The sequence below is a fragment of the Littorina saxatilis genome, unplaced genomic scaffold, assembly GCF_037325665.1.
Source record: "Littorina saxatilis isolate snail1 unplaced genomic scaffold, US_GU_Lsax_2.0 scaffold_1987, whole genome shotgun sequence".
NCBI classification, from domain to species: domain Eukaryota; kingdom Metazoa; phylum Mollusca; class Gastropoda; order Littorinimorpha; family Littorinidae; genus Littorina; species Littorina saxatilis.
Window position 1 is genome coordinate 2,501 of NW_027127774.1, and position 15,000 is coordinate 17,500.

At 40.1% G+C, this 15,000-nt stretch overlaps 1 protein-coding gene across 1 annotated transcript in view; it reads right to left on the bottom strand.

Annotated features, from left to right (window-relative positions):
* LOC138956148 (ZP domain-containing protein-like) overlaps positions 1–14,631 on the bottom strand; it is a gene marked incomplete at its 5' end in the record, with an annotated part of 14,938 nt that extends 307 nt beyond the window's left edge. The window contains 7 exons of the mRNA XM_070327591.1: positions 1–476; positions 763–1,049; positions 1,680–1,861; positions 4,083–4,289; positions 8,310–8,464; positions 8,968–9,185; positions 14,487–14,631. The exon at positions 1–476 is cut by the window's left edge and continues 307 nt beyond it. Of these exons, the coding sequence (XP_070183692.1) occupies positions 241–476; positions 763–1,049; positions 1,680–1,861; positions 4,083–4,289; positions 8,310–8,464; positions 8,968–9,185; positions 14,487–14,631 (1,430 nt within the window). The remainder of the gene's footprint in view (positions 477–762; positions 1,050–1,679; positions 1,862–4,082; positions 4,290–8,309; positions 8,465–8,967; positions 9,186–14,486) is intronic.
* Between the last annotated feature and the right edge of the window lie 369 nt (positions 14,632–15,000).

The following is a 15,000-nucleotide window of genomic DNA, read 5'->3' on the forward strand; positions in this document are numbered from 1 at the left end:
ACTTTTAACTTAAGCATACACACGCCTAGAATCAATTGCAAATCATTTGATAGACACACCATAATACAATGGGTGTGTGTGTGTGTGGGTGGGGGGGTGGTGGGGGGAAAGTTCGCATGAGGGGCAATTGTCCTTTGGGGAACTTTTCCAGGAAGCAGCTGTCTGTATTGTTGTAGGGGGGGGGAGGTGCAATTAGCCAGGATCACTATGGTAATTATGATGTGCATCGTGGACATACAATTACTCCCCACACATCAGACCGAGAGCAATCAGGGTAGCGATAAGGGGAACTAAGATGTTGATCGCAGACGGCAGAGAGGCAGCATTGCCCAAGGTCATCACAAGACGATGTGAGTGCTCGGGTTGATCAGCTTGGTTTTTCTGCAAGGCTGGAACCAGATGTGTATTGAAACTATTTGCTGTTGCTGGAGGCATCCAACTGGCTGTCGCGGCGTTCCTCATTGGGGCTGTCGTTCCTGTTAAGACATATGTGCAAAAGTCAAGGTCATCTTGTCGTTCAAAGGCTGCCTTTTAGCTCTAACAAACAAGAGAAGTCCTTTAAATGTAGACTTTGCAGCAAGAGTAAGTAGAACTTATGCCGAGGACACTTAATGTTACTCCATAGTTCTATGCGCCTCACACACAAAAAACACCACATGCATAAACAAATACGTATGTACACAATGCCAAATCGAATAGTTAAATACAACGAAGTAAACTACTACAATTCTGGAAACGCTATAGTTAGCACAAGAGACTGACCGCCAGTGGTCGTGAGGTTGGTGATGTGGATCCAAGGTGAGTCTATGGTGTACACAGTGCGGTCAGTGTTGCTCGTCTCCAAGGTGTCACGACGTCGCCTGCCAATGGGTTTGGCGCTGCTACAACTGCGGTCGCACTCTTGGGTCGTGTCGTTCTGAAGACACACGATGGCGTTGCACCTCAGCTGCACTACATTGAAACCACTGAAGACGAAAGACTGAAGCCGGAATCCAAATCTGTTATTGGCCAGCGGGTACGTTGCACTGATGTTTGGTCTTATCAAGCACCTGCGGGGGAATTAAAGTCCGTTTTTCAACCCGTTTTACTTTCGTAACCTGAAAACAATGTAGCTTGTTTGTTTTAACACCCCTTACGTCACTGATTCTATCACGATAAGCTTTGTGTGAATATGTGTTTGTCTGTTCACTTAAAAGACCGTTGGGTCGAAATATCTGTGAATGTATTGTTTTGTCAATAACAAACGTTCCAACAACCTACCGTTCTTGTTTTTTTTACCCCGTACGTCTATTTGGCTATACAATATATAATCAAGTACAATATTTTTGCCATTTGGCTGCTCCAATTACTGACGACACATTTTAAATACCTAAACTATCACAATTGAAGAGCAATTTCACCCGTGTACAGTGTTAATGTAAATATTACATTCTTGTCAATGTCTGGTATGCATTATACATTGTATGTATCAATGTTGGAACCTTCATAGACCTTGAAGCAAGCACAATTGTCTACGGTGAACAAGATATATATAGAAAATCCGATGAATTGTTCAAAGGCAACATTACACAGGACAAGGGTCTAACAGTCCCAAGCCAATGTACAGGAAGGAAGATAAACTATTTTGAAACTATTCTATACAAAGATTAACACACTCGTGCGCACGTAACTGCACTTACTTGTTGTTGTAGAATACAAAGTTTTGACCGATGGTTGGATTCATGCCTGGAGCAGCCAAGCAGTATGTGACAACCACTTTGAGACGGCTGTCAGAGGTGTTCATCACTACAGCCATGTCCATCCAGGCACCCATAGGGAGCACATACGGATAGTTGGTGACTGGATTTTGGAAACTGCGGTTCTACAACATTTAGAAATATCGAGAAAGCATTACGAGTTAATTTTGATATGTGACCCTCCACCACGGAATGATTCGGATGTCACCTCGCGCGGTTCTGCGCTACGCCTAATATACGTGGTGTCAGTGTGAGGACCACCTTAGTCACTAGTGTTCGCTCTTTTGTAAAACAGTTTTCACCCCTGGATAGAGCATAAAAAACGCTTTAAGAAAATGTAAACAAATTAAAAAAAATAATGCAAAGGTAACATGCGACTCATTTCGTGGTGGAGGGTCACATATGCTGACTGTTAGCAGAAATGGTAACAGACCTGAGTCGGCAGGCGAATGTTAATATCGTGTTCAAGATATTGTTGTACAATTTGCAAACGGTCAGCATATTAGAAACAACGGGTTTATTGTCGGCAAATTTCAAACCAAAATACAAATTAAAGCGATACCATGACTTAGATATATCAAAACCGGAATGGGGACGGGATCGTCGCGATCTGGTTATGCCTATCAGTCACAACATTCTCGTGACATGATTGAGCTAACTATCACCTGACGTCGTCGCGATATAACCTTCGTGGTTGAAAACGACATTAAACACCAAATAAAGAAAGAAATTACCTGACGTGATGGGTATCAACAGCTGAAATACTCTCACGCAACAGTCTTACAAAATAAACCAGGCTGATTAATTATTTCAGTTGCTTCGATTTTTCTTGTCAAAGACAGAGAGAGAGCACCTCAACGCAAGACACAAAGAAACTGATGTAAAAATGCATTTGACGCAAATGTTGTGACGCAATTTCATTTGATTCTTCAGAACTTTGACTATGCACTTTTCAAGTAAAAAGAAAAGCATTATATAGTCAGAGGGTGGGTTGTATGTTCTCTTTCGGTGAAGTACCCACCAACACAAATTGGCGTTTAAGTACTTTTAGATGATAAAGGTTTTTTTCGAAAAATCAAAACGTGTCATTCCTTCAAATAGCTACGTCATGCTCATATGTTCAATTCAAAAGTTTATTTTTTCTTGTTTATTTTTAGAGTGACAAACAAAAAGGGTCACAGCCTGACCATTTTAACATTTACCTAGTATCAGACCTGATGGTCAAATAGCCAAAATGGACACAAGAATAGTAAGACATAGTAAGAAATCAGAATAGCAACATTAGGCTCCCACCTTTACACAAACAGATGCTTTTCTCTGTAAAAGAAATGTTTTTAAGACTTTTTTTACATTTAGTCACGTTTTGACTAAATGTTTTAACATAGAGGGGGAATCGAGACGAGGGTCGTGGTATATATATATATATGTGTGTGTGTGTGTGTGTGTGTGTGTGTGTGTGTGTGTGTGTGTGTATGTGTGTGTGTGTGTATGTGTGTGTGTGTGTGTGTGTGTGTGTCTGTCTGTCTGTCTGTGCGTGTGTGTGTGTAGAGCGATTCAGACAAAACTACTGGGCCGATCTTTATGAAATTTGACATGAGAGTTCCTGGGAATAATATCCCCGGACATTGTTTTCTTTTTTTCGATAAATACCTTTGATGACGTCATAATGGGCTTTTTATAAAAGTTGAGGCGGCACTGTCACACCCTCATTTTTCAATCAAATTGATTGAAATTTTGGCCAATAAATCTTCGACGAAGGCCGGACTTCGGTATTGCATTTCAGCTTGGTGGCTTAACAATGAATTAATGACTTTGGTCATTAAAAATCTGAAAATTGTAAAAAAAATATGTTTTTTATAAAACGATCCAAATTTACGTTCATCTGATTATTCATCATTTTCTGATTCCAAAAATATATAAATATGTTATATTCGGATTAAAAACAAGCTCTAAAAATTACAAATATAAAAATTATGATCAAAATTAATTTTTCGAAATCAGTTTAATATCACTTTCATTTTATTCCTTGTCGGTTCCTGATTCAAAAAACATATAGATATGATATGTTTGGATTAAAAACACGCTCAGAAGGTTAAAACGAAGAGAGGTACAGAAAAGCGTGCTATCCTTCTCAGCGCAACTACTACCCCGCTCTTGTCAATTTAACTGCCTTTGCCACGAGCGGTTGACTCACGATGCTACGAGTATACGGTCTTGCTGAAAAAGTGCATTGCGTTCAGTTTCATTCTGTGAGTTCGACAGCTTGACTAAATGTTGTATTTTCGCCTTACGCGACTTGTTTAATAACTACTTTACATGGACATGCTGCTAATCAGATAATCGTACCTGGTAGATGATCATTTGCATCCCAATAGTTGTTTGGTTTCCCAGAGTGATTGAGGCTTGGGGAAGAAACGTCTTCTGAACGGTAGCCCTGCGTGGCAGTGTGCAGGCAAGCGTGGCATTGTACCTCCGATACAGGGCTACACCTGTGCCATACGATGGGTAGGTCATGACGACCTTCATGGAGTAGGTGATGTTGTTGGCGTCTTGCTGCAATGACACAGATCACGCGACGGTGTTGTGTTAATCTATGACACAAAGGGGAGAAAGTTTATGATGATGAAGATGACGAGGAAGACACACAGCAACCGAGTATAGTAATAAACTAGCAACTTCTCCAAGTCTGGACATTCTTATTTCGTTCCTGAGTGTGATTGTAGTTTGCCTCTTTTTAAATTTTGTCAAGTTTTGACTAAATGTTTTAACGTTGACCGGGAATCGAAACGAGGGTCGTGGTGTATGTGCGTGCGTGCGTGCGCGTGTGTGTGTGTGTGTGTGTGTGTGTGTAGAGCGATTCAGACTAAACTACTGGACCGATCTTTATGAAATTTGACATGAGAGTTCCTGGGTATGAAATCCCCAGATGTTTTTTTCATTTTTTTGATAAATGTCTTTGATGACGTCATATCCGGCTTTTCGTGAAAGTTGAGGCGGCACTGTCACGCCCTCATTTTTCAACCAAATTGGTTTAAATTTTGGTCAAGTATTCTTCGACAAAGCCTGGGGTTCGGTATTGCATTTCAGCTTGGTGGCTTAAAAATTAATTAATGACTTTGGTCATTAAAAATCGGAAAATTGTAAAAAAAAATAAAAATTTATAAAACGATCCAAATTTACGTTTATCTTATTCTCCATCATTTGCTGATTCCAAAAACATATAAATATGTTATATTCGGATTAAAAACAAGCTCTCAAAATTAAATATATAAAAATTATTATCAAAATTAAATTGTCCAAATCAATTTAAAAACACTTTCATCTTATTCCTTGTCGGTTTCTGATTCCAAAAACATATAGATATGATATGTTTGGATTAAAAACACGCTCAGAAAGTTAAAACAAAGAGAGGTACAGAAAAGCGTGCTATCCTTCTTAGCGCAACTACTACCCCGCTCTTCTTGTCAATTTCACTGCCTTTGCCATGAGCGGTGGCCTGACGATGCTACGAGTAAAATGGCATTGCGTTCAGTTTCATTCTGTGAGTTCGACAGCTACTTGACTAAATATTGTATTTTCGCCTTACGCGACTTGTTTCATTTTGTCAAGTTTTGACTAAATGTTTTAACGTTGACCGGGAATCGAGATGAGGGTGTATGTATGTATGTATGTATGTATGTATGTATGTATGTATGTATGTATGTATGTATGTATGTATGTATGTATGTATGTATGTATGTATGTATGTATGTATGTATGTATGTATATGTGTGTGTGTGTGTGTGTGTGTGTGTGTGTGTGTGTGTGTGCGTGTGTGTGTGTTGAGCGATTCAAAGAAAAATACTGCACCTATCTTCATGAAATTTTACATGAGAGTTCCTGGGTATAATATCCCCAGACAGGTTTTTATTTTGTTGATACATTCCTTTGATGACGTCATAGCCGACTTTTTGTGAAAGTTGAGGCAGCACTGTCAAACTCTCATTTTTCAACCAAATTGGTTGAAATTTTGGTCAAGTAATCTTCGACGCAGCCCAGACTTTGGCATTGTATTTCAGCTTGGACGCTTAAACATTAATGATTGAGTTTGCTCATTAAAGTTTTTATTAAAATCGAAGTTTTGCAAAGAGATTTAAAATTGATTGTATCGTAGTTTTCATCAAATTCTGAATCTGAAAATATATACATATGTCATGCTTACTCTTAAAATAACGGTGATCACGATTAATTAGTACTACGATTGAAACTTAAGAAATCAATCCAAAATGAGTTCATGGTATTCTTTATCATTTCCTGATTCCAAAAGCATAACAAGAATACAGAAAAGCGCGCTTTCCATCTCAGCGCAATACGCTACCGCGCTATTCTGGCCCGTCAATATCACTGCGATTTGCACGTGGAAAGTGAGCGATTTCCTTCTTGCGGGGATTGACGAAGCTGTACGTATTGTCTTGGTGAAAAAATGCAGTGCCGCGTTCAGTTTTATTCCGTGAGTTTGACAGCTTGACTAAATGTAGTAATTTCGCCTTACGCGACTTGTTTTGTTTGCTTTGTGAATTCGTTTTTACATTTAGTCAAGTTTTGACTAAATGTTTTAACGTAGAGGGGGAATCCAGACGAGGGTCGTGGTGTACGTGCGTTCGCGCGCGCGCGTGTGTGTGTGTGTTAGTGTGTGTGTGTGTGTGTGTGTGTGTGTGTCTGTCTGTGTGTGTGTGTAGAGCGATTCAGACTAAACTACTGGACCGATCTTTATGAAATTTGACATGAGAGTTCCTGGGTATGAAATCCCCAGATGTTTTTTTCATTTTTTTGATAAATGTCTTTTATGACGTCATATCCGGCTTTTCGTGAAAGTTGAGGCGGCACTGCCACGCTCTCATTTTTCAACCAAATTGGTTGAAATTTTGGTCAAGTAATCTTCGACGAAGCCCGGACTTCGGTATTGCATTTCAGCTTGGTGGCTTAAAAATTAATTGATGACTTTGGTCATTAAAAATCTGAAAATTGTACAACAAAAAAAAATTTATAAAACGATCCAAATTTACGTTCATCTTATTCTCCATCATTTTCTGATTCCAAAAACATATAAATATGTTATATTTGGATTAAAAACAAGCTCTGAAAATTAAATATATAAAAATTATTATCAAAATTAAATTGTCGAAATCAATTTAAAAACACTTTCATCTTATTCCCTGTCGGTTCCTGATTCCAAAAACATATAGATATGATATGTTTGGATTAAAAACACGCTCAGAAAGTTAAAACAAAGAGAGGTACAGAAAAGCGTGCTATCCTTCTTAGCGCAACTACTACCCTGCTCTTCTTGTCAATTTCACTGCCTTTGCCATGAGCGTTGGACTGACGATGCTACGAGTATACGGTCTTGCTGAAAAATGGCATTGCGTTCAGTTTCATTCTGTGAGTTCGACAGCTACTTGACTAAATGTTGTATTTTCGCCTTACGCGACTTGTTACATTTAGTCAAGTTTTGACTAAATGTTTTAACATAGAGGGGGGAATCGAGACGAGGGTCGTGGTGTATGTGTGTGTGTGTGTGTGTGTGTGTGTGTGTGTGTGTGTGTGTGTGTGTGTGTGTGTGTGTGTGTGTGTGTGTGTGTGTGTGTGTGTGTGTGTGTCTGTTTGTGTGTGTAGAGCGATTCAGACTAAATTACTGGGCCGATCTTTATGAAATTTGACATGAGAGTTCCTGGGTATGATATCCCCGGACGTTTTTTTCATTTTTTCGATAAATATCTTTGATGACGTCATATCCGGCTTTTTGTAAAAGTTGAGGCGGCACTGTCACACCCTCATTTTTCCATTAAATTGATTGAAATTTTGGCAAAGCAATCTTCGACAAAGCCCGGGGTTTGGTATTGCATTTCAGCTTGGTGGCTTAGAAACTAATGAGTGAATTTGGTCATTAAAAATCGGAAACTTGTAATTAAAATTATTTTTATTAAACGATCCAAATATAATTTCATCTTATTCTTCGTCATTTTCTGATTCCAAAAACATATGCATATGTTATATTTGGATTAAAAACAAGCTCTGAAAATTAAAAATATAAAAATTATGATCAAAATCAAATTTCCGAAATCGATTTAAAAACAATTTCATCTTATTCCTTGTCGCTTCCTTATTCCAAAAACATATAGATATGATATGTTTGGATTAAAAACACGCTCAGAAAGTTAAAACGAAGAGAGGTACAGAAAAGCGTGCTATCCTTCTTAGCGCAACTACTACCCCGCTCTTCTTGTCAATTTCACTGCCTTTGTCACGAGCGGTGGACTGACGATGCTACGAATATACGGTCTTGCTGAAAAATTGCATTGCGTTCAGTTTCATTCTGTGAGTTCGACAGCTTGACTAAATGTTGTATTTTCGCCTTACGCGACTTGGTTTTTTTTCCATATGTGTGACATTTTGTTCGGTTGGTTGGTTTGTTCTCCAAGTTACTATCGTTGTGTATTGGTCGCACAGACACACACACACACACACACACACACACACACACACACACACACACACACACACACACACACACACACATAACCAAGTACTTACTACTATTGACGTACTGGGGCTGGCGTAGGACATAGTGAGGTAGTTGACGTTATTTAATACCGCGAGGGTCTGATTGTTGGTGGGTAAAACTGTCCACGGCACCGGATACACCAGCTGCATGTTGTTGTTGTTACATAGCAGCTGGGGACTTGGCCCTGTGAGAAAAAATGATGTCATTTAATGATCACACAAAGTAAAGAATCAAACAACAAGAAAGGTTACATGTTTAGAATGCTTAATTCTGGACAAAACAACACATTTAACAGAACCTTCTCTTGAAAAAAAAAACCCATGTAGCTGTGTACTATCTTGGAATGTCCGCAAGACGGTCATTGCTATGAGAGAAAGGGAGAGTTGACCAACGCAGTAAACACGGACGGTGAATACTTTAGTAAAACTCCGATGGCGGCCACAGTAATCTGGACAGGCATAGCTCCCCTGTCCTTTTCCTTTGCAAAACATCCAGTCAAGTATTGAACGAATGTTAACAAGTTGTGTTTTAGTTGTCAACGTTCAAGCAGATCTGTCCAGAAGTTTCCAGTGTTTTTCTCTACATGCAAATGTACATACACGAACATACACCACCACCCTCGTCTCGATTCGAAGTCTATCTGAAAACATTAAGTTAAAACTAAACTAGTCGGCATCTTGCCCTTACCGGCTGCGGTGGGATCGGGAACGATGGCACAGGTAACGCCCGCCAGTTCGTTCCCATTGCAGTTGTTCTGGTTCCATGAGTTATTAAGATTGGGTATACAATCCCACAGGGTGGCCTCGGTACCCGCACACGACACATCGTCCAGTGCAAAGTTGGGTGGATTCGCCACGACGGGTTTGTACTGTATTCTCAATCCAGGGTCTGCGATAGTCACGTTCCTGCAAAACGATTAGCACATCATTAGTATTGCAGATACTCGGCAAACACACAAAAAACCCACTTACATTTATAAGTTTAACTAGGTGTGCTCCTTTGTTGCCTACTAGAGTCCATTGCTTTGTAAACATGCATGTGAATAAAACACTATTAAGACAAAGAAAAACTTATCCCGTGAAAAGTATTGAGTAGACATTGATTGAATCAAAGCAGATATGTGAAAATAATTTAAAAAACATTCAATGTTATCATATCTCTACATGATTTCATTATAACATCAGTGTTTGTTCATCACGCTTGCCTTATTTTTTTCAGCTGTTGGTCATACATTGTGTGAATGCCAAATCTTAGTCTCACATCCTCCTTATAGACGTACAGAGCCATACATTTATCTTCTTCTTCTGCTGCATTTATGGGCTGAAACTCCTACATGCACTCGTGTTTTTGTACAAGTGGATTTGTACGTGTATTAACGTTTTTACCCCGCAATTTAGGCAGCCATACGTCGCTTTCGGAGGAATCATGCTGGGTATTTTCGTATTTCTAAAACCCATCGAACTCTGACAAGATTACATGATCGTTTCTTTGTGCACTTGGTCTTGTGCTTGCGTGTACACACAAAGGGGGATAAGGCAGTAGCAGGTCTGCACATAAGTTGACCTGGGAGATTGGAACAAGCTCCACCTTAACCCACCAGGCGCGGCCGGGATTCGAACCCACGACCTTCCGCTTGTGAGGCCGGCGTCTTACCACTAGGCCATTGCGCCAGTCTTAGCATCTTAGCATTGACCTAATGATAATAACAATTGTCAGTAAGTACTGGTGTCACATGACTGATGTGAACCAGTTGATTGGCTAATGGCGATGCGCTAAAACTGTTAGCGCACTCTTGGAGTGCGCTAACTTTTCCACAGAGCGTATTCTTCCGCCCTTTGCCTAAGCGAGACTGTGCTCTCATCCTCAGAATTAATTAATGACATGTAGCTTATATTCTCCACAATACCAAATGACAATAAATTCCCTGCTTCTCAATTAAAGCAGAAGTGGGCTTTTTTTCTGACAGATTGCATGTGCCTGTGCCACAGTGCCACTGATTTAAAAATAGAAGCCGCTGTGTTTCATCTAGTTTTCGCCGACTTGCATAGATTCTTCTCATATGCCGTGTTAGTGGCATGTAGCTTATCATCCACATTACCAAATGATGAGTTAGTATACAATTCCCAGCGGCTAACAGAAAACACAAGTGTTATTCCGATAACGTACCAGCTAGACCAGTTTGGAAGACTGACTCGATAGACTCTGTCATACGTAGCAGACTACACTGAATTACGACTGCATCAGTTCAGTAAATGAATGGTTTCCGAATTATTATTTCAAGGCAAGAACAATCGTAATCGAAAAAGTGTAGGGTTCAGAACGTTCTTACCATATTATTATATAAGACTTATTACCAGCCAGCCCCATGCGTGCAGACTCAGTGCAGACTGCAGTGGTTCTGTTGCCCTAGCCTAGCAGTAGCAGACGACATAAACCCCGCTCAGCAAATTAACATGTTGGGCAAATGTGAACGAAAAAACGATGGGGATATAATACGTGTAGGGTTCAGAGCATTCTTACCGTTCATATTTAGTATCAGACTCCCCGATGAGTGAAGATACAACACGAGAAATATGCCACATTTATTTTGAAAATGTGCTAACCGTCGAGTCCTTCGAGTCAATTCAAGGGGAGTCACTCCGCACAGTCAATCCGTCGAAGCTCGACTGGAGGTTTCGAATCGCAAATAACGAAGAGCACAGTCCTTTCTCCGAGTTCAAATGAGGTCTCTCTGACAGATCATCACTGTTCAGCTTAACGCTACACTGGAATTTACCAACATAAATTAAAATGCGTGTGACGAAAGCACGACACACTTGAGACACCCCACACAAAAGTAGATCTTACTGTACACGACCTGACCACACAGTTATGCCTATTCAAATGCGCGTAGCAAAATGTGCGTTTGGAATCTTCTTTTTTCTATGGCGGTACTGACAATATCGTTATTGAAACAATCCCAGTGCACTAAGGGATTTATAAAGCAAATCTCGAAAATACTTATTGAACTCAGCGCTATGCGCTTCGTTCAATAATGAATTTTCTCGATTTGCTCTATAAATCCCTTAGTGCACTGGGATGTCTCAATAACTTAAATAATAAATGAGCATTTATATAGCGCAACATCATAACTTTACAATTATGCTCTTTGCGCTTGACACATTTAACATTAAAACACAGTTATACAAGCATTTACATCTACATTCATAGTCAACAACGCTTAATTAAAAGCATACACCATCAAACATACATTACACAAAATTCTTCCACTAACTAAGTAATAAAAACATGAATAAAATAGATAGTAAAAACAAGGAAATACCAGCTGAATACCCTCAATTAGACAGAACATGTTATCAACAATACTGAAAAACAGCCCTAGATGTTTATATACATTATCACATTATCACTAAAACAACAAATACACTACATGTAGCCTACTGAAGGACTGAGAAAACAAAATCAGGGGTTGTATTTCTTGAAGAGGTGTGTTTTAAGTGCTCGTTTGAATGCTTGGGGTGACTGAGAGTGGCGGATGTGAAAGGGGAGAGAATTCCATTGTGTGGGTGCGCAGAAAGTAAAAGTGCGTTGTCCGTATGTTTTGGTTTTGGTGTGTGGGATGGTAAGGATGCGACAGTCAGAAGAGGCACGAAGTCGTCTTGCTGGAGAATAGACGGTGAGGAGTTCAGAGAAGTAAGCAGGAGACGAGCCAGAAAAGAAGTTAAAGCAGAGGGTGGACAGTTTGTAGTCAATGCGGGCTTGAATAGGTAACCAGTGCAGTGTGCGAAGAAGTGGTGTTGCGTGATCTCGTTTTCGTGCTTTGAGAATGAGGCGTGCTGCCGAGTTTTGGACTTTTTGTAGTTTATGCAGGAGGTACAGAGGACAGCCAGAGAGAAGAGAGTTGCAGTAGTCAAGTTTAGAAAGAACAAAGGCACAGACAAGAGTGTTAGTTGTTTGAGAGGAGAGTGTGTGGCGAATGGTGCTGATCTTACGAAGCTCAAAATAAGCTGCTCTACAGACTAAAGATATATATGTTTGTTAAGGGTCATGTCAGATGAAAGGGTGAATCCAAGGTTTCTAGCTGATGGTGAGAAAAGAATGTCGGTGTTGCCTACTTGTACAGAAACAGGTTGGGGAGAGGGAAATGTAATGTTCTTCTTTTTGCACAGTAAGACTCAACTCAACTCAACTCAACTCAAATTTTATTGGCTTCAATTTTCATAGAAGAATTTGTCTTGCGCTTGGGAGAAAGTAAGAGTATAACATATAAAAACAGCAGTCTTATCATCATTCAGCTTAAGTTTGTTATCGACCATCCAAGATTTAACATCAGTGATGCATGTCTGAATGGTCTGGATGGCGGAATGTGTCTCTGCAGGGGGACTGGGTTTATACAGCTGGGTGTCATCAGCAAAAAACTGATTTAAAACAGAATGGTTTTGAATCAGTGTGGAGAGGGGCTTAGTGTACATGATGAAAAGGATGGGACCGAGTACTGAACCTTGAGGAACGCCGAAAGAAAGTGGGGCTGGAGCAGACATCTGGCCATCGAAAAGCACAGCCTGGGTCCTGCCAATGAGATAGGACTCAAGCCATGCTAGCGGTGGACCGGAGATGCCGTACAGAGTCTGAAGTTTATGGAGAAGCGTGACATGGTCAATCGTGTCGAACGCTGCAGAAAGGTCAAGTAGGGTAAGCACTGACACATCACCGCCATCCAGAGCAGACAGAATGTCACTGATTACTTTAAGTAGGGCTGTTTCAGTACAGTGAGAAGGGCGATAAGCGGACTGAGAATGCGAGATCAAATCATGGGTGTTCAAATATGACAACAGCTGCTTCAAAACTACCTTTGCAAAATCTTTGGACAAGAATGATAAATTAGATACAGGACTTTCTTTCTTTCTTTATTTGGTGTTTAACGTCGTTTTCAACCACGAAGGTTATATCACGACGGAGATACAGGACGATAATTCTTCAAAATATTGACATCAAGACTAGGTTTTTTTGAGAAGTGGTTTGACAAGTGCATTTTTGAACAATGATGGAAAAACACCAGATAACAGGCTATGGTTGACAATTTGAGTAAGAGTTGGCAACAACACATCAAGATTCTCAAGAAGCAGTGGTGTGGGTATGGCATCAAGTGGACAAGTTGTTGGTTTGGACTTCAGAATAATGGATCTAAGGTCTTTTTCACTGATTGGCTGAAATGATGAAAAAGAACAATCAGTGGGAACATCAACATGACTCGAGGAAGCAGAATGTGCACTCATCTGATCAAGTTCAGAACAAATATCAGAAACCTTCTTGATAACATAATCACTGAATACATCTGGCAGCTGACTAGCGGGGAAAACACTGGGAAGTGGGGATACCTTACTGCGGCCGGTCAACCGGCTGCAAATATCGAACAATGTTTTGCTTGAATCGCAAGCAATAATCTAAGACGGTCCATGTATTGAAGAAAATTCCCATGACGTGTTCTGCTATTTTTGTTAATGTCCGCATTTCAGTTTGGAAAAAGAAAACGCTCATTTGTTTCAGATCAGTAGAAAGTGGGCTCCATCGGATTCCTTGTTCGTGTACCCTTCAGATTTAGTCATTAACTTATCATCTGATATCAAATGTCATATATTGTGGTACCAAACGCACGAGCTCTTTTTTTAAAGAACTGATTGTCCATTTACATTCGCTTGAAAACAGAGGCGAGATAGGTTTACCTGTTGGTAGTTCACCATTCCTTTGCGCCATTCGCTTCGAGCGACACATACTCTCCATTAATCTCCCCTTCCCTTAAAGCCATATGTACTCGATGACTATACACGCTAATTGCTTTACCAACAGCTGGAGACAGACTAAATTAAGTTCCCTGCAAAATATTGTGGTCTAGGACCCCTTAAATGTTGAGATATTTGAATTTTCATTTTGATCTGGATCGTCCTATTTATAGATTTGGCAACACATGTAACGTTGATGCAAGGGAGAGAACACCGCGGCTTTGTTGACATCCTCACTTTTTCAGAGGCTAGAACAAGCTGTAATGCATGTATTATGGTCCGCGCATGGTGACGTATCGTCATTATATGGTCTTATGGTGCGTTTGACATCGATTGTGGGCAAACTACACTTTGTAAACACGGGAGTGCGTTAGTATGCCTTTAAGATACACTGAGAGTAGATAGGGTTTTTCGTGATTTACGCACCCGAAAAGCTGTTTGCAAACGACCTTGGCGGCACCTTGGTTCCAGAAGTCATCACAGATGTAGCCCCACTGTGTATTATTATTGGGCCGCACCATCACAAGGCCGATACGGGAGGAAGGGTTGTTCCCCACGGTATCTAGTTGTACTGCACAACGCAAATACATGGCCACATCACAATAGAAATAACCTTCGATATCATTATGCTACACTTGTCGAACATTCTAATGTGACGCATATCTTTATCCTGCATACCGGTAGACATTCTGCCGTCCTCTGACAAAACACAGTAAGTCCATTTTTGTCAAAAATGAGATTTTTATGTCATCATTATGAGCACATCAGCGCGCATTTTGTCAGTAAATTTTAAGTCTCAACGACGTTTAGTTCCTGAGATTTCATAAAGTAAGTCCATTTAAACCGATTTAAGTTCTCAAAAAACAACGGCAGAACACAGCAACTTCCCTTACTGTGTTCTGCCGTTGTTTTTAACAAACCCGAGTTCAAAGAAAACACC